Source organism: Eurosta solidaginis, chromosome 5 (genome assembly GCF_040869045.1).
Source record: "Eurosta solidaginis isolate ZX-2024a chromosome 5, ASM4086904v1, whole genome shotgun sequence".
Taxonomy (NCBI): domain Eukaryota; kingdom Metazoa; phylum Arthropoda; class Insecta; order Diptera; family Tephritidae; genus Eurosta; species Eurosta solidaginis.
The window spans coordinates 266,098,210-266,126,118 of record NC_090323.1 but is presented as its reverse complement, the minus strand read 5'-3'; the positions used below and the strand labels follow the sequence as shown (position 1 = coordinate 266,126,118).

The following is a 27,909-nucleotide window of genomic DNA, read 5'->3' as shown; positions in this document are numbered from 1 at the left end:
TACTCAAAACATCGAAAAACTGACTTACAAAGTCAATTTTCACTTTCGTGCTGCTAAGTACTTAGCGTAGAGTCATAACGGTGTAAGCATTAAGGCGACTCTGAGAGTATGCGAGAGAAATGTTCTGCGAAATGCTTTTTTAATTTTTGGCACGCTGACCAGGCCATGTATGAAAGAAAATAATCCGGCCCAGAAGATATTATCAGCGACAACTTCCAACGGTAGCAAAGTAAATTCAGGTGTTGAACATGTAAGCCAAGTTTTTATTCGTTACAAGGAGGCAACATAATTTTCAGCCCTTGCGTTCATGGCTAGTAATGTGTAAGCTTGATATATGCATGACAAGCACAGCGGCCAACAGACCATATCTTGTTTGGCTCATTTCGCACATAGATTTATTCAGTTATCCTTTCGATCTTTAACTAAAAGAAGCCGCTTTGTTTAGCAGTCATGTCAAAATATCGCACCCTTATTAAAAAAGGGTCACAACTCGAAAAAATTAGCAGAAGTGGATCCATAATAACATCGCGATATGAAACATACGCGTTTTTTTCCATCATAACAAACGTCAACCAAAAGACTATATTTGATCCTGTTTTTGTGAAAACTAATTTGTTTTTTTTTTTTTTAGTTATAAAGTATTATTCATCTCAAAGTTAGTCTGATTTTGAGTTGTGACCCTTTTTTGTTTAGGGTGGAAGATTCAAATTTTTGTTTTAATCCATTATGACGTTTGCAAGTGATATAAGTAATGTCAGCTCACATCTGTTTTTACAGTGTGCACAACTTGTTAATGTTTAAGTTTTTGAAGTCAATTACTGGTTGTTCTCTTCAGTAGGAGGTTGGAGCTTTGTATTACAATTTTTGATCTTTTTCTTACATTTACAAATGGTGTCGATATGACACACGATTGGCATGTAAAAAGCAAATTATTTGTTTTATGAAATTTAAAATTTATTTTTTATAATTTATTGCTGCTATCTTCATGAGCATCGCATGTGATAATTTTTATTGGTGAAATATTTTTGTATGTTAGAAATAAAAATAATTTTTTTCTTCGTTTTATAAAAATTTGTACAAAAATTAAAATTCCACACTGACTTTTGAACATTTAGGAAAATCAAATAATAATACAATAATACTTCAATATTTGTACATAGATAAAATATTTTTTTTAAATATATATAAAAAAAAATGTATACCTGGGGGGCATTGTTTCCATCATCATTTTGTTGCTTTGACGGGGAGATGTGGCACTTGCGAGCAGGAATTATTATTTCTACCGTACAAATGCTGCCAAGGCTTGCTTTGAAGTTTAGGGTTACGTTATTGGATTAAAACGCTAGTAGGATATAATTACTTTACTTGCAGATTAATTGTGCTTAAAATATACGACTAAGTTTTGTTTATATGTACTTGACTATATTTAATAGTTTTCTTTTATCAATTGCTTTGAATACCGTTCGCTTTGTTACTAAGTTATTTTATTCAGTTATTTAGTTTGTGTAAATTTTTGTTGAAATTTTGTTAATTTTGTTTTTACTTTTAATAAATTTTTTGCTACTGGAAGTACTGCTTTCTTTTTTTGTTTCTATTTCCTCTTCATTTCATTTAGAGTTATTATTATTATTGTTTTTTTCCGTACATTCACTTCATTTATTTCTTTTCATTTCATTTGGCTAGCAGTGCTTGTTGTTGTTGGTGAATGTCTTTTATCGCACGCAATTGTTGGACGTGGCTTGTTGCAGGACTCCTTGTGAGTTCGCACCACCACCCTAACGTTTCTTTTACTTTATCGGACCATAACAAAAGCAAACAACACGCAACAGAATCGTGACTGAATTCAACTGAACAGACCAGTCTCTCTAAGACGCTTTAAGTCGCTGTTGTTAAGCATTTGTCACATCTTCTCGTTTTCCTTGTTTGGCATTGTTTTCTTTCATTCTCGGTTTTTTATTATTTTTAATGCTAATTTTGATACTGACAATGATAATCTTAATTGACATATTGAGGATGCACTTAAATTAACATAATCTGCTCAGTTAATGCAGTGTTCTGTACGACCGACCGACCGAGGTTGGGTGGATGGTGCGCGTTGTCCAACCAAGTCACAGTTGCCGAAAGGAATAAATAAATCGTGGACAATTTGGTGGACAAAATGTTTTATAAATATATTTGATTGTACGTTGAAGTAAGTAAAAAACAGGTTGAATTGGGGAGAAAAAAAAAACAATATGGAAATGGTGTTTTAATAATTGCATTTTAATTATAAATTTAGGTTAGTACGTGATACACCAGTTAGTATTGGAGAATGGATATTTTTTTGTATAAAAAGTGTGAATCCATAAATAATTGTTTAACTACAATGAAATATTAAGTAGAAAGAATATATATGAATATATGAACAATGGGAAATGTTATGCAAATAATAGTTAAACGGGAAAGAATGTAAAAAGTAGAGTTGGTAAATTTAAAATTATTAATTATAATTTAAAAAGATAAAGTGCGAGCGTAGTTGGGTCATGCTAAAATAATAAAATTTTTTGTTTGTTATATTTCAAATTCATGCTTCCAGTAATATTGTGAAAATTTGGCTAATTGAAAAACAGGTTTGAGTTGTTTTAGAAAGATGCCCGTACGGTCACCGTGAAATGAAGGAAAGAGATGCAGCGGTTTTCACATTTATTCCCGTAAGATATGAATAATTTACTGCAGAAGGCCAATGACAAAAAACAGGCCTCGGCCAATTTTGAAATCTTCAAACAAACATTTCAGTCTTTTTCAAAAACCAATAACTCTTATATATTACTTCTAATTAATGTTTTTATGTACAGGTCCCTTTTTCGCTCTTATTTGGAATCCAAATTTATAAATAAAGTTTTGGTCGTGAAGATGGGGACCCATGCCATTAGCGAGCTTTGGGAATTATTAGTCGTAGTGCTTTTGTTTAGCTATATTTTATTAAAATAATTTGTTAAAAATAAATGATTGTGAGTACACAAAGAAATCTATTTGTACTATGGCACTATTGTAAATATTTGATTATAACTAACACTGCATTACCGGCAGTTGCTAACATTCGCCAGATGGTAGCGCAAGCGCATGTAAGTTTATAGATGTTTGATTGATAGAACAGCTGATTTCTGTTGATATTTGATATGAGACTCTTATGTTTGTTGCGCAAGATGCGCACGGGTTCTGCTCGTATACATTAATTTGATCAGTTTATGAGCGTATCTAGAGGGAGTAGTGAAAAGAAGGAAGTAACGTGGACGGCCCACTTTATGTAGTTTGATTTAATTTATATAACGTGGACCATGCAAGCAAAAATGCCTATAAAACGATGTCAGAAGTCCATAGGCGTAGCTAAGTAACAAAATAAGAGGAGGTAAGCGGTAAGTGACTACACATTTCGTAGGGAAAAAGATAAGAACATGGTTGTCCAAGTAGGAATATGGAAATATATGTGCAGAGGAAATTGGGCTTTGTAAGTTTAACACAGCAATAATTAATTTAAACAATGAGAACTACCAAATCACTTCAATATCTAAGTCGGTTTCGAAAACATGGACTAATTTTGGAGATATCGCACAAGATAAGGACCCAGATCGACTCAAAATTCTGTTGTATAGTAAGAATACACGGGCGGCCGCCACCGTGTGGTGGTATCGAGCTCCGCCTACTACACTGAAAATCCTGTTTTTAATTAGTAAACGTCTAAAGTGGCGTCGCCCCTCGGAAGTGGTTTGGCAAACACTTGGAGTGTATTTCTGCCATAAAAATGTTCTCCGTGAAAATTTATCTGCCTTCATCAGGTGCCAACCAAAAATGCCTAAAAGTGCACAGTGTAGAATTATCTTCGCTTTACTGAATATTTTAAAGGGAAGCTCCTAATTTAGTATTTTGTTAATCAAATTAATTTTTGTTAAGTCATTATTTTAATTTATTTTCCGCATGAGTCTCTTTATCACAAATTTAAATTTATTGTGTTTATAATTAAATTCCTTAACAAATAGCTGTAATAGGGAGGAACCATGGCTTATTGACATAAAACCAATCACGACAATGTTAACAAATTTTAATCACAGACGCAAATATAGCATACAAATATCAATGACCCTTGAATAAAAGATGTTTCAACCGAAGATAGAGTTTGGTTAGAAGCAAAAATATGCTTAATTTTTATATCCTATAAATACACTTTAGAATTTTATTAAAAACTAGCAAACCTGGCAGACGTTGTTCTGCTCTATATTAGATCTATATGCATAACTTTTAAACAGTTTTTACCTCTTACTCTCCCTTCCCCTCTCCCCCTTTTTCTTATCTCTTTATTCACTCTTCCCTCTGCCTTTATCTTTTTCCTTTCTCCCTCGCCGTCTTTTTCCACTACATATATACCTATGTACCTCTCAACCTTCGTCTAACTCTATCTCTTTCTCCTTGAATCTTTTCTTTTTTCAATTCTAGTTCAAATCCAAATCATTACCTCCAGTTCCTGTCCCGGTGCCAGTACCACTCCCGTAAGTACTAATCTAGACGAAGGGCTTCTTATTTACCAAATTTAATGCGAACTATGAGTAGAAAAATTTGAATACATCGGTTCCTCGTCTTCTACTTAGAAAAAGGCTTCGTAGGAACACACTCCGGAACTATCGTGCAAATTTGAATAAAATCGGTGGAGTGGTTCCGGAGTCTTTATATATAGATTTGTACAGAAGTCTGATTAGGATTTTCGGCCTCTCCCATTTGATACATTTTTCGCGCCTACATTTTAACCATCAAAAGAATAATTGGTTAAAAGTAGGTTAAACTTTCTATACTTTTGTCAAAATGGTTGTAAGCATAACTCGTTATGTAATTTAGGCGTAGATGATCAATGAAGTCACACTCGGTACTATACGAGACTCTATAGCATAAGTCGATTGTGCTCAAAAACCTCGGATAAAGAAGCGTTACCACAACAATGCCAATGAGCACAACAACAACTGGCCTTCTGGAACTACATAAATAAAACTAGTTCACGCAAACGTTTTATTCTACTGAAGAACACAAAATCTGTGACACATCACTTAAAGGAGCGAACATCAAAGAAGTCATATATACCTTATAAAATCACAACTGAGCAAATAGCTAAAGCTACGTTTACACAACAATCTTTTGGACAACAGTGAATTAATGTCGATTATTTGCTATGCCATTTGTCCTGAGTGCGCGCCAACGCCCAGGCCACAAATTCAAAACAAGCTGCGACATTTTTCATGTTATTCTACCACAATCGATTTATTCGTTGTTAGGAGCCAAATGAAGCCAAACTGATGCTGTTGTGTAGAGAAGTTTTTAGAGCAGTATATTTCAAGGGCATCCGTTTTCAAAATTATTGCCTTAGTTTGGGAAATACACGAGCTGTAAAACGAAACGCGGGTGCAGATTCTTCGCGAATGTATTACTCACGTAAAATATAAACTATCTCACCTATTTGATGTAATCCTTAATACTTTTTTGATATGACACAAAAAGCCTTAAGAGGTACTCAAAAATATATATAAGTAAAAAGGTTCTTGTATACAAGCGTAAGAATGCAGCACAATATATGGTATTAAAAGTCGCAAGTCAACAAGGCTTAACTGGATCTGACGTAAAACAATATATAACAGGCAGAGCAGAACTTAAAAAAAAAAATGAATAAATTCACTCGATGCACCCATTATTCATTAGGCATTAAAAATTTTTTTTCTTTCAAAAAGCAAATCGTTAGCTTAATGTGATAATGTGCTAAGTCAGCTTTTACGAATTTTACAGGAGACGAAAAAAGTGAATAACTTTTGAAATAACCTTCTTTTTTCAAAACTGTGAATGAGGATACCTTAATTGCAATGCTTTTGAGTGTAGAACTTTTGAAAAAGATAAATAACAATCATGTATGCTAACAAATCAGCTATTTTATGACTTAGCACAATTTCCGCACTCATAACAAATTTTTTCTCCTGACTTAGCACTTTTTACTCAATATGTTTTCACATCACTCCTCACCTTTAATGATTGAAATAAAACACTTAAACTATATATTTCACAAAAAATACTATATAGTTGTCAAATTATTTCTAACGGTTCTGATCTGGACTCTTTTGCCGGATGGTGCGCAGACAATAATTTATAATTAAATTTAAACAAATGCTGTGTTGCGTCTTATTCCAAAAAGACAACTGCCACATACTTTATCTACTATATACAAACTAAATACTAAATCTCTTAATCGTTGTCAAGAGAGTAAAGACTTGAGTGTAATTTTTAACTCCAAACTCTCTTTTTCTAATCACATTGAATTCGCTGTTTCAAAATTTGTTGCAATGGTTGGGTTCAGTAGACGTAACATCAGTTGCTTTAAGGACCCTATGACGTTGAAGGCACTTCATATATCCTTGGTCAGAAGTCGTCTTGAATATTGCTCAATAATATGGAATCTTTTCAATGAATATAACTCCTATAAAATTGGGAGAGTTCAAAAATTTTTTACAAAAATTGTTTTACGTATGCTTCACTGGCCAGACGGTATCCCATGATATACCAGCAGGTGCAAATTGCTTTGTCTTCAGGCTTTGCATGACAGAACAACTTGAATCTCACTCATGCTTGCCTATAATGTAATAAACGTTAGCACGAGTTGCTCTGATTTATCTAATTTGTTCATTCCATATATTCCAATGCGTGATCTTCATCATAATAGATTATTTATCGAAATAACGCATAAAACGAATTATGAACCTATAACTAGGACTATACATATAGCAAATCGATTCAGTAGTGTTCTTAATTTTAATAGCAGCTTATATAAGTTTAAGCTGTAATTGTTTCCTATTTTTAACTAGTCTGTAAAAAAGCATGTAGTTATCGACACATAAGAATTAAAGTAGATCATGGTCAGCGCAAAGAATTTATTAAAAACCAAAGGTATGTCTCAATTGGGTGAGTCCAATTTCAAGGGGTTGTGTAAGCAACTCTCTGAAGGGGTTCCCAGCGCAATATATATCTTCTCCAACCCAATTGCCAACCTCACCTATCCGTGGCGAATTCGGTTTCATTGACAGCCGAGGCTCTGACGAGCCCAAGTTCCTCATGGAACTAGGGGGTGGGGAGGACGGGATGGCCTAGAATGTGGTCATATAAATCGTTCCCGAGATGGTCGGGCTAGTACCTTAATAGTGCTTTGTTACCGGAACGTACCGGATCTATATGCGGCAAAGGACCATCAACATCGGCCCAAAGCCTTCGGGGAGTGCCTTTATCTTTAATACAACAATAACAACAAAGCATGTACCTTTAGACTGAATGAATTAAATAAGTAAATAAAACGCTCACAAAGAAATTACGAGTTATTCAGATTGATATTATTGACTGATTGACTTAGCACAGTTTTTGTTGAACAGTCGACGACTTAGCACATTTACACATCATTGCAAACCGCACGTAAAAATTAAAAATTAAAATATTTTTTTCTTGTGATCGATGTATTTTGAATTCAGTTTAAAAACTGCATTAAAATACAATTTTTCAAAAAAGTGACTTAGCACATTTTCACATTAAGCTTACGAAATAATTTATTTGTTTATATAAATATAAATAATAAATAACTAAATAACAGTAAATACATTTTATCTAATTTTGCTGGTATGTGCTTAGCGTCTCTTTAACACATTTGTGGTGCTAAGGAATTAGGTTGGACGCATCAATTAATTAACAACCAAATATTTTAGGATACAATTGACGAAAATGCCTACACACACAAAACGATTTAATGCTCCAAACACACACAAATACATATACAAATGTATGTACATTGGTGCGGACGTTTAATTTGTGTGTGTGACATTTGCGAAATGCAGTTAAGTAATTGCATTTATACATTTCGGTTACGTGCAAATAAATCACAACAACAAATGCCTGCTACACAAATCCATTAAATACAAATTCATTTAAAAAGCCTTTTAATTTTTAAAGCCTTTTAAGTACTAACTGCTGGTTTTTGTCAAATTAGAGACGAATTTGGTTTGAAATTTCATTTACGCAGAACGGACACGAAACCTTAATTGATGACATTGGTCGCTCGCACTTTTGTTCAATTAAATTAAATTATTTAAACAAAAAAAATAAAACAAAAAACAAATATTGACATTAACTCTTAGTAATATTTACAGTCTGTGAATGCGTATGAAAAAAAAATACATAAAAATGTGATTTAAAAAGCTGATGATTGATATGCTGCCCAAAATATGTGATATATATGAAGACGAATAAATATTAAATACATACATATACATATGTACGTAACAACAAATGTGAGAATGATGATATTTATGTAGAGTGAACATAAATTATAAAAATAGTGCTAGAAAATATATATGCATAATAAATTGTTTGTTTTTGTACATACTCAAGAAGCAGTTGGCGCAGTGTTGCTTCATCTTCGCCATGACATCTCAGACGTGATTCACGATTTTCATGACGTTCGCTATTGTTGCTATGTCGCGTGCGTTTTGGTACGTAACTAAAGGAATGACGATAAAAACGGCCACCATTATTTACGTTGCCACTTCGATGGTGTGCCTCTGTGAATCGAAAATGCAAACATATTTATTAAATGTTAAGATGTGTGCATCCTCAGTGCGATTGTTAGTAAATAATGCGTGAGAATGGCTATTTAACAATTAAATAAGATTTGAAATGATGGATGTTTGCAAGAAAATTTATGTTGCTACAATTAATTTGTTTATTGCTGCGTGTGTAGAATATTCAGAATGTGTGTGTGTTTATGTCGTTGAGGGTATTCATTTTGAAGAAAAACATTTTTGAGTGTACTGAAAGTAATTTCGTCAACAACGCGAAGAGAACTTGAGCTCTGAAATATTTCGAAATATATCTCTACAAATAGCGCCAAGCTTGTCCTGAAGGTATGCATTATTCGGACCCCGAATTGAGTGGGAGAAACATTCCAAAAACCATCTCAAACTTGTGTGAATACCATTTTTTTATATACCAAATATAGTGCCGAAATACGTTTTACTGATCACTAATTCACGCTAAGAGAATCCACACCGAAGCCCCTTAATAAAAACTTTTGTACTGAATTTTCCTTACCTTTTTACTTTTTGAACTCATTTTTCGTACAAATGTTTGTCTGTTTCAATAAAAAAAAAAAAAAAAAAAATCGGGAATATTATTTGTCACGTTCAACAGAACTGCTAGTTACATTTTCTATTAGTCAATTAACAGTTTTATTTTCAAAAAAACCTATATTTTCTTCTATTGAACGCGTAAAAAAATATTCCATACTTTTCTTTTAACATCGAAAAATATATGGAAAAACAGAAATGGAAACTAAAACCAGTAAAGGTGCTAAGTTCGGGTGTAACCGAATATTATATACTCAGCGTGAGCTTCAATTGTACATTTCATTTCAGATAAATTAGTTTTCTACATAACACGTGGCACTGCCCGTTTAAAAGAAAAATGTCTCCCCATCTCCTCTTACAATAAAACCTGATAAGTGAAATATCATTGATTCAAAACTATTTTTTGCTGAGTTATTATTTTCGTCTACGACCCTTTTAAAATTCTTTTATATAAAAGTGGGCGTATTCTTTAACCGATCCCGTCCATTTTTACTAGAAATATTTTCTGCCATAAGGAAAATATGTGTACACAATTTCATTACGATATGTTAATTTGTCTTCGAGTTATGGCTCCCGAAACATAGAAAATTGCTTAGTCATAATAGGGGCGGTGCCACACCCATTTTTCAGAATTTTTAGTTTTTAACATTTATTGTTATAAATCCACTTGGGAAAAGAAATAGCATTGATATAAAGTTCTTTTTTTGCAAAGCTTTAGCTTACTATATTCATCCACAACCCTTTTAAAAATCTTTTATATAAAAGTGGGCGTGGTCCTTACCCGATTTTGTTAATTTTTCTTCAAAGCATTCCTTATAGTAAAGGCAACCTCTCTGCTGAATTTTGTACCGATAGGTTTAATGTTTTTTGATTTATGATTAATAATATTTTAGAATTGATTTTATCACAAGTGGACGGTGCCACGCCCATTTAAAAATTTTTTTTCAAATTTTTATCAAGTGTCTCAATATCAGTCCACATTTAAAATTTCAACATTCTAAGTGTATTAATTACCAAATAATCAGGTTTTTTGTGTTTTCCAAAATGTTATATATAAAAAGTGGGCGTGGTTATCATCAGATTTCGCTCATTTCAATACCATATATTCTGGGCCCAGATAAGCTCGTGTGCCAAATTTGGTGAAGATATCTCAATACTTACTCAAGTTATCGTGTTAACGGACAGACGGACGGACGGACGGACATGGCTCAATCAAATTTTTTTCGATACTGATAATTTTGATAAATGGAAGTCTATATCTATTTCGATTCCTTTATACCTGTACAACCAACCGTTATCCAATCAAAGTTAATATACTCTGTGTGCAAAGCACGCTGTGTATAAAAAAAACACTCGTCTAGCATTGTGACATTAATATGGCTAAGTGAGGAGCCGGACGCGATACATCGCTACTGACTAGAATCACGAGCGTCTGGATTGATTTCAGGCATAGAACCTGCTGCCCCTTCTCTATGCATATGCCACTTTTCCCTACCTCGCGCTCCAAACGGCGAGAACCTTTTTAGTCCAAATTGGAGAGGCTTTATCCTCCTCAGTAGTCTCACTGGAGGAGCTTGAGACGGTTGCTCTGCTCGTTGGTTACCGAACTAGACTTTCCCTTGAGGAGTTTGATCTTTTCGGCATTTTTTGGGGCCGGCTTTCCCTCAAGGGGCTTAGCCTTAACACTGCCAGCAGACGATTGAGATGTTTCGGCCACTTCAAAGTGGTATCCGAATGCAAAGGTTCTGGAGCTGGTTTAACGCCATGTCCATACTCCGTATACCCTTAATACGCTTCCGCTTTGCTTCAAACGAAAACGCAGACATAAAGTCTCCATTAAATGTTTATCTTTTGACTTTTTCAAAGAGTCAAAAACGATAGGGTGGGCACTAAAAATAATTTATAAGTGAATACCCTTAACAAAGTTATGAATGATTAATAAAAACTCTAAAATTGTATATTTACTCACCTTCTGGTCGCAGTCGTATGGGAGGCGTGGTCAGCTTGAGTGTAGTTGTTGTTCTTGTTGCAGGCGGGGTCTTACGTCGACCACCAAAAACATAATCGTAAGAGTCTTCGCTCAAATTGGACACTAGATGGATGCATATATCGAAATATGTATGTACATACATATCAACACGTACAAATATTTTACATAGATAATGAAAATAAATATCACGAAAAAAAAATGCAGTAAAAGCAAATGAAATGAAAAAGAAAAAAATAAATTTAACAACAAATATTAATTATAAATAAAAAATATAATTTTATTTATATACTCACTCTACGAAAATTTATTACACATGAAGCCACACATTAAAAAACAAATAATGATTTTGTACAATTTTTTTTGTAAATAACGTAAAAATATTTTTTGGTAAATATTTTAGTTGATTTTGCAATTCAGCATTTTTTTTACATTTTTTGTAAATAGCGTAAAAACATATTTTTTGTAAATGTTTTAGTTGTTTTTCCAATTCAGCATTTTTTTTACATTTTTTGTAAATAGCGTAAAAACATATTTTTTGTAAAGGTTTTAGTTGTTTTTCCAATTCAGCAATTGTTTGTTTAAATACATTTTTTTTTGTATTGTATTTGTATTTTTTCGTTGTGTTTACGTGTTATCATTACACAGAAAAAAATGCAAGAAAGGAATAGATAAAGAACGGGTAATTTGATTTGTGGTTAGCATTTTTTTCATTGAAGCAAAACTGCAATTTTTTATTGTTATTTTTGTATAACTGTTATACATGTTCATACGTTTTTTTTTCGAATATGGGTGAAGGGAAAACATGTAGAGTCAACATGTAAAAAAAGCATGACAATTTTTTCAATTTCAATCATTTTGAAAGCCAACTCGCAAGCAACAACAAAATTTCATATCAAATGGATATGAGAAATTACGTGAAAAAAATATTCGTATATATGTATGTATGTGTTTGACTAAGAAACTGTGCACAATTTGTACCAATATATTTGAATGGCACAGCTGTATAGAAAAATTTTAAATTTCCAAGTACTAAGAAAGCATGAAGATATTTTTTTTTTGTTTCTACATGGAGATAAAAAAACAAGCAAGCAATCGATTTTTTTCGCAAACATATGTGAAGACAATTAAAATGAGTTGAAAAAGAATGATGTGCATAATTTAAATTTTTTCTTCAAATTGCTATACAAAAAGTATGCCATAGATGATTTGACTTTTATATGATCACGGCTGATTGTGTTGTAATGCATGTTGGGCATAATTGATAAAGGCATTGTCTGAATGCCGCCCAGGCATATACGTAACAAAAAATATTTGTAAAATTGGTGTGAGTGCAAAATTGTTCGTTATAAAATTCTACATTATGCAAAAAGGGAAAATGACAATGTATTTATATTTATATATCATATGTTTGAAGTGGTTTTTTGTGTATACCAAACAATAGGGTTTTATATAATTTTTCACACCCTACGTAATCTTTTGTAAACCTTTTGTTGGAGCAAAGTTCAAAAACTACTTAAACAATTAAAAGACATTTAAAAAATTTAAGAGTGAAGGCTGCAATACGTTAGAGTGGGAAAGAGATAGAAAATGTAGATATTGAGAGATAAGTAGAAAGAGTGTTAGCCAGAGTAGAAAGACAGGGAGAAAGATAACAGTACAGGGGAAAGATACAACAAAAAAAGAGAGCTAGGCAAAAATAAAGATGAGGATGGTAAAAAATATAGAGAGAAGCTAAGAGAGAAGAAATAGGGGGGAAATATAGAAAGGGGAGGAGTAGAAGATATATGGAGACTAAAAAATTTTAGGGCATTTAAAAATAAGTTTAAAGTTAGTAAATTGTGAATTTTGTTCTTTCAATAAGCTTCATAGAGTTGTAATACTTTACGAGGTGGGGGATAGACTAAACAAAAGGAATACCGGGCGCAGTCGCAACTATTATTGTCAAGAAGAAAAAAATCGTAATATACATTTACATCCAAGAAAGGTCGAATTTGATTAATATATGATAAAAAAATTTTGTTAAATTTTTTCTTTTACCTCAAGCATGAAAAATCTTGTAACTTAAAACGAGCAATGCTTGTATAATCGTATATTTATATGTTTGCAAAGCCGAACGATCTCGGGAACGGCTCAACCGATTTAAATGAAATGTGGCACAGAGATAATGTATAACCTTCTAAGACTTTATACCTAGGTGTTACCACTCACAAGGTTGCCACCTATACCAAATTTAAAAAAAATTGCATGAGATAAGCCGATTTGGGTATCGAACGAAAGGTATTTCACTCCGAATTACAATAGCGACATTTTTGAGTAGGGTTGCCACCTATTCGAAATTAAAAAAAAAATTGCATGAGCTATGCCGATATGGGTATTAAACGAAAGGTACTTCACTTCGCATTACACTAGGGACATTTTTGAAGGGTTGTCATTTAGGGTTGCCACCTATTCGAAATTAAAAAAAATTGCATGAAATATACCGATATGGGTATCAAATGAAAGGTATTTCACTCCGTATTACAATAGGGACATTTTTTAGTAGGGTTGCCATTTAGGGTTGGGGTAGTTAGACGAAATAGTACTCTACTTACTAATATTCTATTAAAGCTTTAAAGGAGAACATTAAAGTTAAAAATCTTCGTAAAAAAATCTTACACATGATTCGACTTAATTTTCTTAATTTCACACATACTAATAAAATTGAAATGCAATATCAATGCACCATGACAAATTCTAGCAAAATATATTTAAATGCATATTTTTCGTAAATATTAAATGAATAATTGCAATTTCTCACAGATTACTATTAGAAAGATTTCTCACTATAGCAAAAAGATATCTCACCATTGTAATTTGCTACCGTTGCACACTAGCGGCATATGTTCAATTTGAAAACGACATCTAACCATTTAACTACTTACAAATAGATGGCGCTTAGGGAAGTAAGTTGGCATTTAATTAAACTAAATAATAGTTGTCATTCGTGAAATTTACAAGTTTTTGGAATGTAATAAAATTGTGACACTTTCACTATACACTATAACTAAAAAAATTTTTGAAATTAATAATTCGGCACATGAAGATAATCGTCATAAATAACTTAGTTCTCGATTTCACTAATTGTCATAACAATCCCTTATACTATAGGCTAGAATTACCCATTTCAAATTTTTCATTCCAGTTAATTTGCTGTTAGTATTTGATATGTTTTTGAAATCGATATTTAAGGAAATCAAATATTGGTAAGTAAAAATATATATTATGTATGTACATATAAAAAAAGTTGAGTTTGATTAGTGGTGATATGTAGAACAAAGTAAGTTATGCGGCATACTCGAAGATTGCCGAGCAAAGCTCGGTCGCCCAGTACTATTTATAATGCAAGCTAATCTCCGAAACGTTTTCGAAAGTAGAGGAAATTTGGAAAAAAAACATGAATTTTTTGAGTATTCAGTTTTTTAGCCCAATCATGAAGTACAAGATACAGATCTCTCAAAATTCAAATTTATTTGTAACTATTTCTTTTGCCAAAAGGGTCTTTATATTTTCTTCCAAACGATGTACGATAAACTTTTTTTTAATATGGAGGAAAATCTAAAACACCCTTGGGAAAAAAATTGTAAAACAAAATGCAAATTTTTAATTTTTAACTTGTCAGATTAAAATTGAATGGGCTAAAAAGTTATACCCGAAAACATGAATAAGAATTAGCGCAAAAAGTTTAAAAGTTTAATCTGTACCACTAGAATGTTTTTTGCGCATTAAAGAGGGAAGTATTGATACAGTTAATAGGCATGGAATCGCATGAATAAAGGCGCTCAATTTTAATATCTCAGCTACCTTGCTTCGAAAGTGTGGTTTGATATAGACCAGAAATGTCTTTAGACGACTTGGGTGTAACATGGCATTCTATCGTCATGTCGTATTTCATTCCAAATTTTAGTCGGTTATAAAGAAATCGATCAAAAGGTGGATCAAGCTCTTCTCATCTCGTGGGTAATGGAAAATATGATCTCCATAATGAAAAAGTTGACGAAAGGTCTCAAAAACCTAATTTTTATTTAACTTCTAACCGATTGCGGAATACAATTATGAATTTTTGAAATTTTGTGCTTTGATGCAGCTTAGGCTTGGAGAATTGAGAAAGCAAAATTAAATTTTCTTTTCGTACTTTTTGTCTTTACTTCTTCGCTAGAGAGTCTGATAATTTTATTTTTGTTGCTTGTTATAATTTTTTTTGCTATGGCTTATGTGATTGAAAAGTAGTAGTGCAGATGCTTTACTACTAAATGTACATAAATACAAATATAGTTTAAAAATCTATAAAACATGCAAATATGGTGCCGTTTAAGTATCTACATCCACTTGGATATTCGATGTTGATAGCACCGTAGCATCGAGGTTCGTGTCACCGCTATTAAGCACAACTCGTTTTGTAGCGAGTTATTTTACCACTGCTGCAAGTCTTCAATAATTGGCGCTAGATGGGTCTAACTCTCCTTTGTGCGCCTAGCCTAGAGAGTTACAAACAAGCATACATACAAATGAAGCTAATATAAGCGTGGTCAAAAACCAAAAACATGTAATACGAAGCTTCTGCAGCCCATGAAAATTGGAATGCGGTTATAGGCTTTGTAGGCTAATATCTTTGCTGGCTTCGATACTTCTTTCTCTCAATGCTCAGATCTCCGTGTTTATTATTTATCCTTTCTGGTAGACGCATGGTAATACTGGTTCTGGTAATACTCCAAAAAAACCGAAACTCTCAATTGGTTCCACTATACAAAAAACTTTAAATTTATCTTAGTTTCGATCGAAAAGTTCATCTCAGAGGAGCCATACTTTTTTTTTTAACATCAGTAAACAATATTGCTTGTGTGTGGGTAATGCTCTGCATTTGCCGCATGCTTCACAAAGTGGATGGAAGATATACTCGTATGTATGTACAAATGTGGTTGCTATTGTTATTCATGTAACTGATCTATGATGCCAATGAGTGTGATTTGTATGTATGTATTAAAAACGTAATCACATCAATTTGTAAAATGACAACAATCAGAATCGAATGTAAGGCAACCAAGGATAAGAAAAGATATACCAACTTACTTACTTACTTAATTGGCGCTTAACCGTCTAAACGGTTATACCAACTAATTAGCAAAATTACACCAACTAGAAAACTAAGAAAAAATCTGAAAAACCAAACAGTAAGGCAATTTGCAAAGAAAAGGACAAGTAAAAAACTTTTTAAAGCATAAATGCTTTAAACAAAAATCTAAATTGGAAAAATTCATATGTTTAAAAAACAATTTTTGTCAACAAAAATAATTAAGAGGAATTTTCAAGCACAAAGAAGCGATAAAATTCAAAATTTTTCATGCCCAAAAATATTCAAGCAAAATCATACAATTGATGATGGAAATTTTTGTAGAAAGAAAAGATCCAATTCATGAATTAACATCAAAAATAAAGCACACCTGGAAAAACCGTTAACGGTTGAAGCACTTGTGTTGAACGCAGTGGCGGTGGCAGTGGCGGCAATTGTCCAAATGGATCTTGGCCGTTCGAAATGGAAGACGATGGTGGTGAGATCATCGATATATCACCGCTAGTCGCCATTTCATAGTTGCGGCCAGCTGAAAGTAGGGAAGAGAATGTACGGAAATTTTTGTTTATAAATTTGAGATAAGATAGTTAAATGAAAATATCATAGATCACAACATAGATATTGTAGATATTTAACAAATTTATAGATGAGAAGTTGCTGCCTTAGAAGTAATAATTTCTTAAACACCATTTTGTGTTGAAACAGCTTACTCACATATCTATAATTAGGTTCCCCGTTTCTTTTTTCAATAAATGACCATTTTTTGTAGAAAATGTCTTGTTGATATGTTGTAAAAAAATTGCCATATATTTATAAAAGCAAAGTCAGTTATGTTTGCTATATCATCAAATAACCCATTTTCTACTAAAATACTTATTTTAAACCTAGATTAATCACTAATTAAGGGGAATTGACTTTGTATAAAATACAAATTGCATTTGCACATATGGGAATGCAAACCGTGCGATAATTTGCTTTAATCTTGGTATGAATCCTACTAGGTCGAAAAACCTCTGCCATGACCTTCGGTTTACCTCCGTAGCTTTAGAAAACTCCAAGCAGTTAATATCGCTCGTTTTTCTCTCCTCTCTGCCCGCCTAATTTCTTCTTAGGCTAGCTCTTCCACCTTCACGCTTTCTCTCTTAATCCCATTCTCTGCCTCTCTCCCTTTAACTTTCTCGTTTTTACCTTTTCGACTCGCCGACTTCTCTAATACTTTTGGTATCTCTCTCTTCGGTACCACTTCAGTAACAAACCGATAACACGTCAATAATAAAGCGGTAATACTCCGATAAGTTTTCGATAACAAAACGAATTGTTTCTTCTAAAATTAATCGATATTTTTTAAATAAAATTTCGACTACCCCTTCATAACAAATCGGTTACTTTTCGATAATCAGTTGATAAACCCCGATAACTAATCGATAACGTTTGTAATCAATAAAAAGTATATTACACTTCTATAATAAGTAGATAGCTCGTCCATACCACGTCGATAATACGCCGATAATAATACGATAACAGAAGGATAACAAAACTCGTCGAAAAAAATCATATCATGTGCATGACCGGTTTGTTGAAAATCCGATAAATGTTATGTAACACAACCCACCGACACTTCGATAACAATCGACAAAACGCAGTCCGGCTTCGGTTCCCCTTCCGAATTCTGTTTTGGATACTCATCTTTATTTTTGAAAATCTGCATTTGTTTCTTCAAAAAAAAAAACGAAAAAAAAACTGCAAAGTACCTAGTAGTAATTAACATAATTTTAATTAATTTTCATTCCGATTTCAAAAGCCAACAATTCTTCGCAAAAGGTCTACTTCAATTCCCAATATTCGGGATGTATAAAAGTGAAACAAATTTTGACCCAGTAGATGCATTCATGCGATGCAAACATCAACAACCATAAGTCAAACTTCGCTTTCTGACAAACTTCATTTGCTGATTACCTTCACAACATTCAACAACAACATCAAGCATTGGTTTCAGCTACCCAAAAGCATGCAAATTCATGAATGGAAATGCCGGCACTTGAGTATACACTTATGTGCATATGTATGGGTTAGCTTTTGTAGTATTAGCAGAGTGGAAATTCTAAAGCTTCCTAGTAAACATTTTTTTTTTCATTTACACACATACATATATGATGTGTGTGTGTGCGTGCGTAAGATGTATTACGCTTTGACCAAAAACCAAACTCCCATTTGTTTCGCTAGCAATGGCAATAGCACCAATGAATGCCTTTAATTTCTCGTGGCCAAAGTAATCATCACAAACAGAGTTCAAGTCAAAATAACTTGCACACACAAACACATACATACATATCAGCTCATATGTATTCAAATTTTTCAACTTTTAATAGACAAACAGAACAGCAATACATATACTTATTCATATGCAAACACTCTTGCACTCATACACTTCACATAAGAGTAAATAGCTCTTTAGTTGCTTAGTTTGCTTGGACGGCGGTGTTGAAGGGATGCAGTTACGAATGCGGATAGAACTTAACCTCAACAACACAATTTGTTCAAATATTTGCTTTGCGTACTTTTTCACTAAACTTGCAACAACTCACAACTGGAAACTGCATTTGCCACTTTTCCACTTTATGGCTTCTCAGCCATTCAACCAGCCCACAAACTTAGTAGCTTAGCAGCAGCCTGACAAACGCTCAAGTGGCTAGAGTCAGTCAATCAGTCAGTGGCTGTACAAAGATGTATGTATGTGTGTGTGTGTGTGAATGCCAAATCTTGCATATATATTCAGTTGCATTTGTGTGGCACTAAAAGCAATTGCAGTTGTATTTAAAACAGGGACCGTAACAGTTATACGTTTTATTATAAAAAATGCTTTTTAATAAGTATTTTTTCTTGGAAAATAACAGTTATTTTTTGGTTTTTCATTCTTCTCGGAGAACAGCAGTTATTTTTCAAAAATAGCAGTTTTATTTTGCGCGAAACAGTTATTTTCTGATGATTTTATTTTGCAAAATAAAAGTAAATTTTTCGGTTTTTTAAATTTGTTTGGAGGATAACAGTTATTTGTCCAGTTTTGTTTATTTCGCCCTGAAAATCGCACTTATTTTTCGTGTTTTTAATTTCGCGCGAAATAAATATTTCTTTATTCATGCTCAGAAACTTTTATTTTCTTGTTAGAGACCTGTAAGATCACTCAACTCTATTGAGCTAAAGTACTTTACTCTCTGCGAATCGCCGGCCGCTGATGGGCTATCATTTACCCCAATTGCGTTAAACTGTGCTACATACAAAGTCTTGGAACAAGGATGGGTCAACTTTTCTTCCAGTGGCCGGTAAGAGCTCTCACGTATCACCTAAGGACTTCAGAGCAAGCAGTCTCTCGATCTTTTTCAAACAAGCGGCTAATTAATCTGTAAATGCGGGACAGGATTCCTAAGGGCAGGTAAATGGAAACAGCTCTCTATTCGATTATTACGCAAACAGAGGAATCTATAGAACACAAACAATTTGTTTTTGATATCTATTTTGACATTGAAGTAGCGTTTAAAATTGTTCTGGCTGGGGCCTTTTGTAATACCCATGTGGGCTTAGAAGTCGAGGGAGCTTCGGTTTAATTCATTAAAAATCTTCTATGTAACAAAATTGTCGCGGCGGAGTGGGAAGGCACCACAATCGCGAAAGAACTATGCAGTGGCACATCACAGGGAGGTACTCTATTTCTTTTACTTTGAGTAGTATACGACCTGCTGGTGGAGCTAGAAAGCTGTGGCTGGCGATTGGTGACCTATGCGTATGAAATGACAGAGGCAAATTTCTCGACAACCTGCGCGATATTTTGCAGGGCTATCTGGACTCGGTAAGCTGAGTCATCTGGTTTGCAAACTGACCCCGGAAAAACGCAATTGGGTCTATTTATGAGAAGATGTAAGATTTCCGCTTCCAGAAAACCCTCATTTGGGGGAATACCGCTTTTATTTTCTAATACTGCTATGCATCTGGCGATTATATTGGACACGAAATTTTTCTAAAGAGCAAATGGGGAAGATATCCTTGTGCTGCTGCAGGAGGGCCATTGGTAAGAGTTGGGTATTTTAGCCATAGGCAGTATACTGGCTTTCTTAAATTGTAGTCGATCCAAACTTGCTTTTTTGGTGGGACGCACTATAAGCATCTGCCGCCCGGTCACTAAACAGGCGGCGTGATATGGGTAATTAGCCTTCTCAGCTAGAGCATTCCAGCCTTCCTAACAAACCTGAGTTTATCCCATGCAAGACAAACTACTGTGTGCCATGCCAACAACTGCCCCCTGTGAAAGCTTCAGAGCAGTCATCTTAACGGTGTACTAGTTAACTGGATCACGGACGAGTAAACATTGGACGAGAGGGTTGGGGCATAAGTTTTCTGTTAAATGGTTAACCGTCCTGTGCATAGATGGGTACCTTTTGCATATTCAAAAGCCGTTTTAAATAATTTACATATAGAATCGAGTTAAAATTTTGTGGCATCCTATGGGAATAAGTTTTCTACAAAAAGGAGAGACAATTTTTTCAAATATACTTTCATAAAGATAGTTTTTAATAAATTAGTTTTCTATTACTAAAATTAGTTTCTTAATACTAGTCCTCATTGCTGCGACACCCAGGTACCACGTAGTTCTCACGTATGAACTGCCTTGTGGTACCCGTGTACCCAGCCATGCGAACTAAGAAAAAAAATTATTCATGAATAGGACGGTTAATGTAAACCGCAAAATTAAGCTGTCAGTACACTGCTGCGGAGGAGGGAGGGTGTTACATCAACTAAGGATGTGGTGAATGGAGTGTTGTTTATTTATGCTAAAATTAGATAATTCAACATCTATTGCCATAGCCAAGCTACTAATAAAGTCCCTAGTACAACTGTGACTAGTACAACTATTTTAATATTAATATTATCTGGTTCCTGGGGCAAAGCAATATACCTAACAATTGTCATCGCTCACCGGTCAAGGAACATTGCAATATGCCTGGCTATTGTATGATGGATACCAATTAAGCGAATGTAGATGGCTGTGGAGAATCCAGAGTTACCCTGACCACCTCCGGCCTGCTCCTTTATAGAATGAACTCGTGAGCTTAGCAAATCCTGGGTGAACACTACCATTTATAGGGTAGCGAGATCCGCATGGTCCAAAACAAAAATCTCCAAATATAAGAAATATCTTAGTTAAACTCAAAAAAGTAAAAATCAATCGATTTGTTTTATTTCTTATATGGTTCGCATTGCTCCTTCAGACCAATATCAGTTATTTGGAATCCCTGATATAAAGCACTCTTTTTATTTGAACGGATATTTGTGTATGCATGTATGTGGGTTGTGAAAAAGTTTGCGCTTTGCATGTGAAAAATTTGCATTCATGCTTTTGCGGAAGAACGCAAAGAAAACAAACAGACGAGCAAAAAACTAAGCAGCCAACAGAGAATGCCTGAACAAATTTTGTCTATGCGCCTGAATGTATGCAATAATGAACGTCGATGTGTCAAATACGTGTATATGTGTGCGTAATCATGTGTCTGTTAATGAGACTGGGGAAAAAGCGCATTGACTGAATTGAATGACGCAACAATGACATAGAAGATATCAACACTAAACCAACTATTCGTTGATCTGGCAACATTTTGTGCGCGGTTGAGTGAATGACGTACTCTGGCTACACTGAACTGTCTTACTTTTGCTGCGCGTTGATGTCAATGCCGTTAATGCAAAACTAATATGCGACTCAGCTAATATGTGTAATAAATGTTTGCGGCCTCAACCGTCAGAGCAGAGGTTAAGGACCGCATATTTGTAGGCTCTTTGCTATTAAAGTGTTATGGCTACGCGTTTACAGCACCAACACGTGTACGTTTAAAAAAATTCTATAATATTAGTGTGTGCTGTCAGTGTTGCAGCTACGCTTGATTCGTTTTGCAAATTTACTTTGCACTAAGACAAAATTAATGCAGCAACAACGACAACGGCAAATGTGAATAAAGCAACTTGAGCTACTGAGCGAGACGGTAGAGATGTGAGTATAAAGCAAAAATGACAGCGTGTTGAGCGCGCAATTAAATAGTAGGTGTAACAGCGGTTGCCGGTCTCCTGTTCAGTGGCTTACCAACGAATGCGCGTTGGGCCAAATGAATTGGTTTCCTTGACGCCTTTCGCCAATGTGTTGGTGTGCAATGTAATACAAGCTAAAAGCTTTGTGGCGCCAGAATAGTGTGGTTTATTACGGGTACTAAATGGTAAAAGGTGAAGGATGAATGGTGTATGGTGAAGGTTTTCGATTTACAAACATTTAAGAGCGAGTTTATGTCAACGGTTTGTATGTATTTGTTCGCTTAAGGAATATGCGTGCACCCAGTGGAATGTATTTTACGTTTTATTAAAAAATCGTATCACACGCGTCTGGTTTTTAGTGGCAACATCAAAGAAGAGATCTTCGGCAACCATCAAAGCAAATCGAAAGAAGTTGTGGTGAGGTTTTGTTAGTCAGATTTTAAAGTCTTTTCCGCTATGTAGCACTAAAATAATTTATTTAATTGATTTTTGAAGATAATGAAGAAATGCTTTGAAGCTATGGTTCACTTATCTTGAATTTAGTTGTGAAAAATGTTGAAAAATACCTTAAGGCAAATTTCATTTGTTTGTTTTTCTAAGGAAATATTTCACATTTCATTTTGACATAATTTTAAGTCAAGTAAATCTTAAATAGCTAGATGTAACGGTTAAGGTCGCAGGGTCGCAGGTTGAAAATCACTTCTACGGCTGAGCATAATAGCAAATTGCTGCCAGGCTTTTAGGCGGGCATTTTAATTTATGCGCTAAATGACACCTTTATTGGGAAGGATAATTTTTGAATTAATATCGCAAGCAAGAGAGAACTATTCAGAGAGTTCAGATATAAACCAAATCAAAGCAACATAGTCGGAGAATTTATAGAAAACGAAGATAGGAAGGTGGCGATAACAGGAAATATAATAAGAACAAGTAAAGGTGTGTAAGTTCGGGTGTAACCGAACATTATATACTCAGCGTGAGCTTCATTTGTATATTTCATTTCAGATAAATTACTTTTCTACATAACACGTGGCACCACCCGTTTAAAATAAATATGTTTCCCCATTTCCTCTTACAGTAAAATTTGATAAGTGAAATATCATTGATTCAAAACTATTTTTTGCTAAGTTATAGCTTTTTCTAGTCTACAACCCTTTTAAACTTGTTTTATATCTAAGTTGCCGTGGTCTTTAACCGATCCCGTCCATTTTTACTAGAAATATTTTCTGTTATAAGGAAAATATGTGTACATAATTTCATTACGATATATCAATTTTTCTTCGAGGTTTGGCTCCAGAAACATAGAAAATTGCTTAGTCATAAAAGGGCGGTGCCACGCCCATTTTAAAAAAATTTCCAATTTTTATCAAGAGTCTCAATTTCAGTACAGTTTCAACAGTCTAGGTGTATTATTTAATACATAATAAGGTTTTTTTTTGTTTTCCAAAATATTATATATATAAAAAGTGGGCGTGGTTAGCATCCGATTTCGCTCATTTTCAATCCAATCTGTTGTGGGTCCAGATAAGCTCGTGTACCAAATATGGTGAAGATACCTCAATATTTACTCAAGTTATCGTGTTAACGGACCGGCGGACGGTCGGACGGACATGGCTCAATAAACTTTTTTCTCGATACTGATTATTTTGATATATGGAAGTCTATATCTATCTCGATTCCTTTATACCTTTACAACCAACCATTATCCAATCAAAGTTAATATACTCTGTGTGCAAAGCACGCTGATTGTAAAAAGAAAATTTAAAGGAAAGAGGAAAAGAAAAAGAAAAGTTAGATAAAAGATGGACAGGAAGATGGAGAAAAATAATTATAGTTTTAATGGCGATATTAAGAACAACAATATTTCTGTAGTACGGCGGTTGTCGTAAAAGACGACTAAAATCCACATACCAAGAATGTTCGACGTTGGTACCTTAATCCATTTCCAGAAAATACCTTTTCATAATAGTAGTAGGCGAAGACCAAGCGAAAGAGAACGCATGACGACGATGGCAAAGACGAATAATTATATGAAGACCAAGAGGAAGGCGAAATTTTCGTGCAGAGATTGGCCGCGAAATTCAAATTATATATGCTTTAAACTTAATGTTAAAAATTCTAGTGTAGAAGTTTTCAAATTTAACTTTAAATATGAAAGGGAAATTTCATCTTTTAAAATAACTGTGCCACACTTTTATGTTGATAGTGTTCTTGACAGTTCTTTTTGGCCGGAGCATTCTGTGGTGCATTTGTACAAGAAAAATACCAATATATTGCCAAAAAACTCTATGACCTTCACCGCGGGTACAGCAAAAAAGTAGTCACCGACTCACTCTCTATAGTCGTTCATTACCAAAATGTTCGTGGTTTACGATCTAAATTAAATACCTTTTTTCTTAACAGTTTCGCTTTTACAGCGCAGGTTGTTGCTCTCACCGAGACCTGGTTAAAACCTGACAATTTTAACGCTGAACTTTTTTCAAGTAACTACGTCGTTTACCGGCGTGATCGTATATTTGGAGCAGGCGGTGTTCTTATTACTGTGGACTCAAGCCTTTCATCCGAGTTGCTGTTGTCGGACAACGCATTTGATATTGAGTTTATAGCAGTAAAGATTTCACTGCGATGTTTTAGCTTATATATTTGTTGCTCATATATTCCGCCCCGGTCGGATATATATGTTTACAATTGCCATAATTTAGCTATTCGAAACTTGTACTCTCAGTTGCGAGACAAATATCGCTTAGTCGTTCTTGGTGATTTCAACTTGCCATCGGTAAATTGGATTAGCTTGAGCGACTCAAACACTTTAACTCCCACCTGTCAGCATGATTTCGTTAAGAATATTTTAGATACATCTCTCGTACAGATCAACAATGTTTTAAATTTTAAAAACAAGATTCTTGACCTGGTATTTATGGATGAATCAGTGGGTATTGCTCTCAATCGTATTTCTCCTTTATCTTTTCAAGAAGAGCCCTTACATCCTACGCTTGAAATAGCAATTGATATTGTTCAGCCTCCTAAGGAGCTGTGCTTTATAAAATTAAAATCTCGATCCCGCTCAAGATGTTTTTATAAGGCGGACTTCATAAAGCTCAACGAATTGATTGCTAGTCATGACTGGTCAGATCTTTATTCGAGTTATGACGTCGACTCAGCGACTTCATTATTTTACGGTATTCTTGATGGCTTCTTTGAAAGCTGTGTTCCCCTTCGGTGTGTTAGTGCTGGAACAAGTAAACCACCTTTGTTCACAAGACAACTTATAAGACTCAATAATGTTAAATCTAGGCTTTACAAACGTTTCAAGAGATCAGGATTTTCTGCCGATTTTTCTAAATATTCGGTTGCTCGTTGCAACTTTCATTGTCTAAACCAACAATGTTATAAGTTGTACTTAAGCAGTTGTAAATTTCAATTTTTCAACAATCCGAAAAGATTTTACAGTTTTGTTAATTCCAAGAGGAGAACATCTGGTTTTCCAGCTACCTTTTCTTTTGGTTGCAAGAATGCTAGTTCGGATAATGATATTGCGGAATTATTTGCAGAATTCTTCAAGTCGACCTACTCATCTAAACGTTTTCAACCCGGTCAACACTCCTACAACTTGGAAAGTTTTAGTTGCATTCCTAATGCAGTAATTGATAAGAATACTGTTCTTCAGAGCCTTCTCGGTTGGAAACCGATTTATTCTCCGGGTCCAGATGGTGTTCCTAGTTGTGTACTCAAATACTGTGCAGTTAACTTATCTGAGCCGATACATAAATTATTCCAATTATCTGTGGAATCTGCCACTTTTCCATTGATTTGGAAGAAATCATTTATTATACCTTTGCACAAAAAAGGTAGTAGGTCTAGTATCGAGAACTATAGAGATATAGCTAAGCTTTCAGCTATTCCCGAAACATTTGAGTGAATAATTACATGTCAACTTCAACACATGTGTAGCTCCATATTATCGCCCTGCCAGCATGGTTTTGTGCCGCGTAGATCAACTACTACCAACTTGCTACAGTTTACTTCTTTTTTAATGGATAGATTTTTAAACAATAGGCAAACGGATGTGATTCACACCGACTTCAGTAAAGCGTTTGACTCTGTCAATCATGAGCTTTTAGTTTACAAACTTGACTTACTATCTCGCGAATCGGACTCAACAAGTTTTGTTTAAAAACAGTCTAGGTTGTTTGATATAACGTCTGGTGTGCCTCAGGGTAGTCATTTGGATCCGTTACTTTTTACCTTGTTTATAAATGACTTACCACAAACTCTCATATATTCCCGAACTCTTATGTATGCGGATGATGTTAAACTTTGTTACTCATACTTGCCTTCGGAGTCTTCCCGTGTGGAGTTTCTTCATGCAGACTTGGACTCATTTCAATGCTGGTGTACTGCAAATTTACTAGTTTTGAATTGCTCGAGGTGCAAACTAATGACATTTCACCGAGTGAAGCCAAGTTTGACATCGTATACGTTAAACAGCACGCCTTTGGAGCGTATTTCTGTCGTAAGTGATCTATGCGTTCTTTTTGATCCTAAACTGACTTTTAATACGCATATTTCATCAATGGTAAGCAAAGCAACGGGTATACTCGGTTTTGTGAAGCGATAGGCTAAGGAGTTTAATGATCCATATCTGACTAAGACCCTCTACACATCGTTGGTACGACCAATCTTAAAGTATTGTTCGTGTGTCTGGTGCCCAGGGTATCAAAACTTTTTAAAGCGTATTGAGTCAGTACAGAAGCAATTCATTATATTTGCACTACGTGATCTTAACTGGGATTCTAGTGTGCATTTGCCACCATATAGAAATAGGCTTCTCCTTATAAATCTACCAACTTTAGAAAATCGAAGAACTTTACTCAGGGTAATGTTCATTCACAAGCTCATTATGGGCGAGATCGATTCATCTGATCTTGTTAGTCGAATAAATTTTGCTGTTCCTGGTAGAACGCCCAGGCACTTTGTGCCTTTTTATTTACCACTTTGCCGGCAAAATTTTGCCAAAAATAATCCACTGCGAAGCTGGTGTTCGCACTACAACAACTTGTATAACTGCATCAGTTTTGAATGTTCGTTTTCCGAGTTACATAATTCAATACTGTCACGTCTAGCCTGATATTTTGTACTTTCTTTCATATGTATGGTTGAATTAAATTATTTTTAATTGTAACATTAAGTTTATATTTTATATATCTTAGTAGTCGACCGCATTGTGTCTGTGTCGACTTTAATCCAAATAAATTAAATTATATTAAAAAGGGGGTCGACGATTGAGAGAATCCAACATGTGGAAATAAACCAAGTATTGGTGCGCGACGATATTGGATGCCATGATAAGGTTAAACGCAATCATAACTGGCCTAAGGTCTGCCACCAACCACGGTCACGGCGCTTTTTGACTTTCAGGTGGAGATATCCTTCAAGTGAGGAATGGAAGGCAGACACAGGCAGTGGTGGAGGCATTATAATCTACACAGACTGCTGAAAGAGGAAAGGGAGCTGGGGCTGGCATGAATTCAAAGTATCTGCAGGTAAATTAATCCTACCTACCTCCTGACTTA

The 27,909-nt window shown here is 34.4% G+C and overlaps 1 protein-coding gene across 1 annotated transcript in view; it reads right to left on the bottom strand.

The window, feature by feature from the left end:
• Glut1 (Glucose transporter 1) overlaps positions 1-27,909 on the bottom strand; it is a 174,120-nt gene that overhangs the window by 64,976 nt on the left and 81,235 nt on the right. Inside the window, 3 exon segments of the mRNA XM_067792041.1 lie at positions 8,432-8,606; positions 11,140-11,262; positions 16,638-16,796. Of these exon segments, the coding sequence (XP_067648142.1) occupies positions 8,432-8,606; positions 11,140-11,262; positions 16,638-16,779 (440 nt within the window). The 5' untranslated portion in view covers positions 16,780-16,796.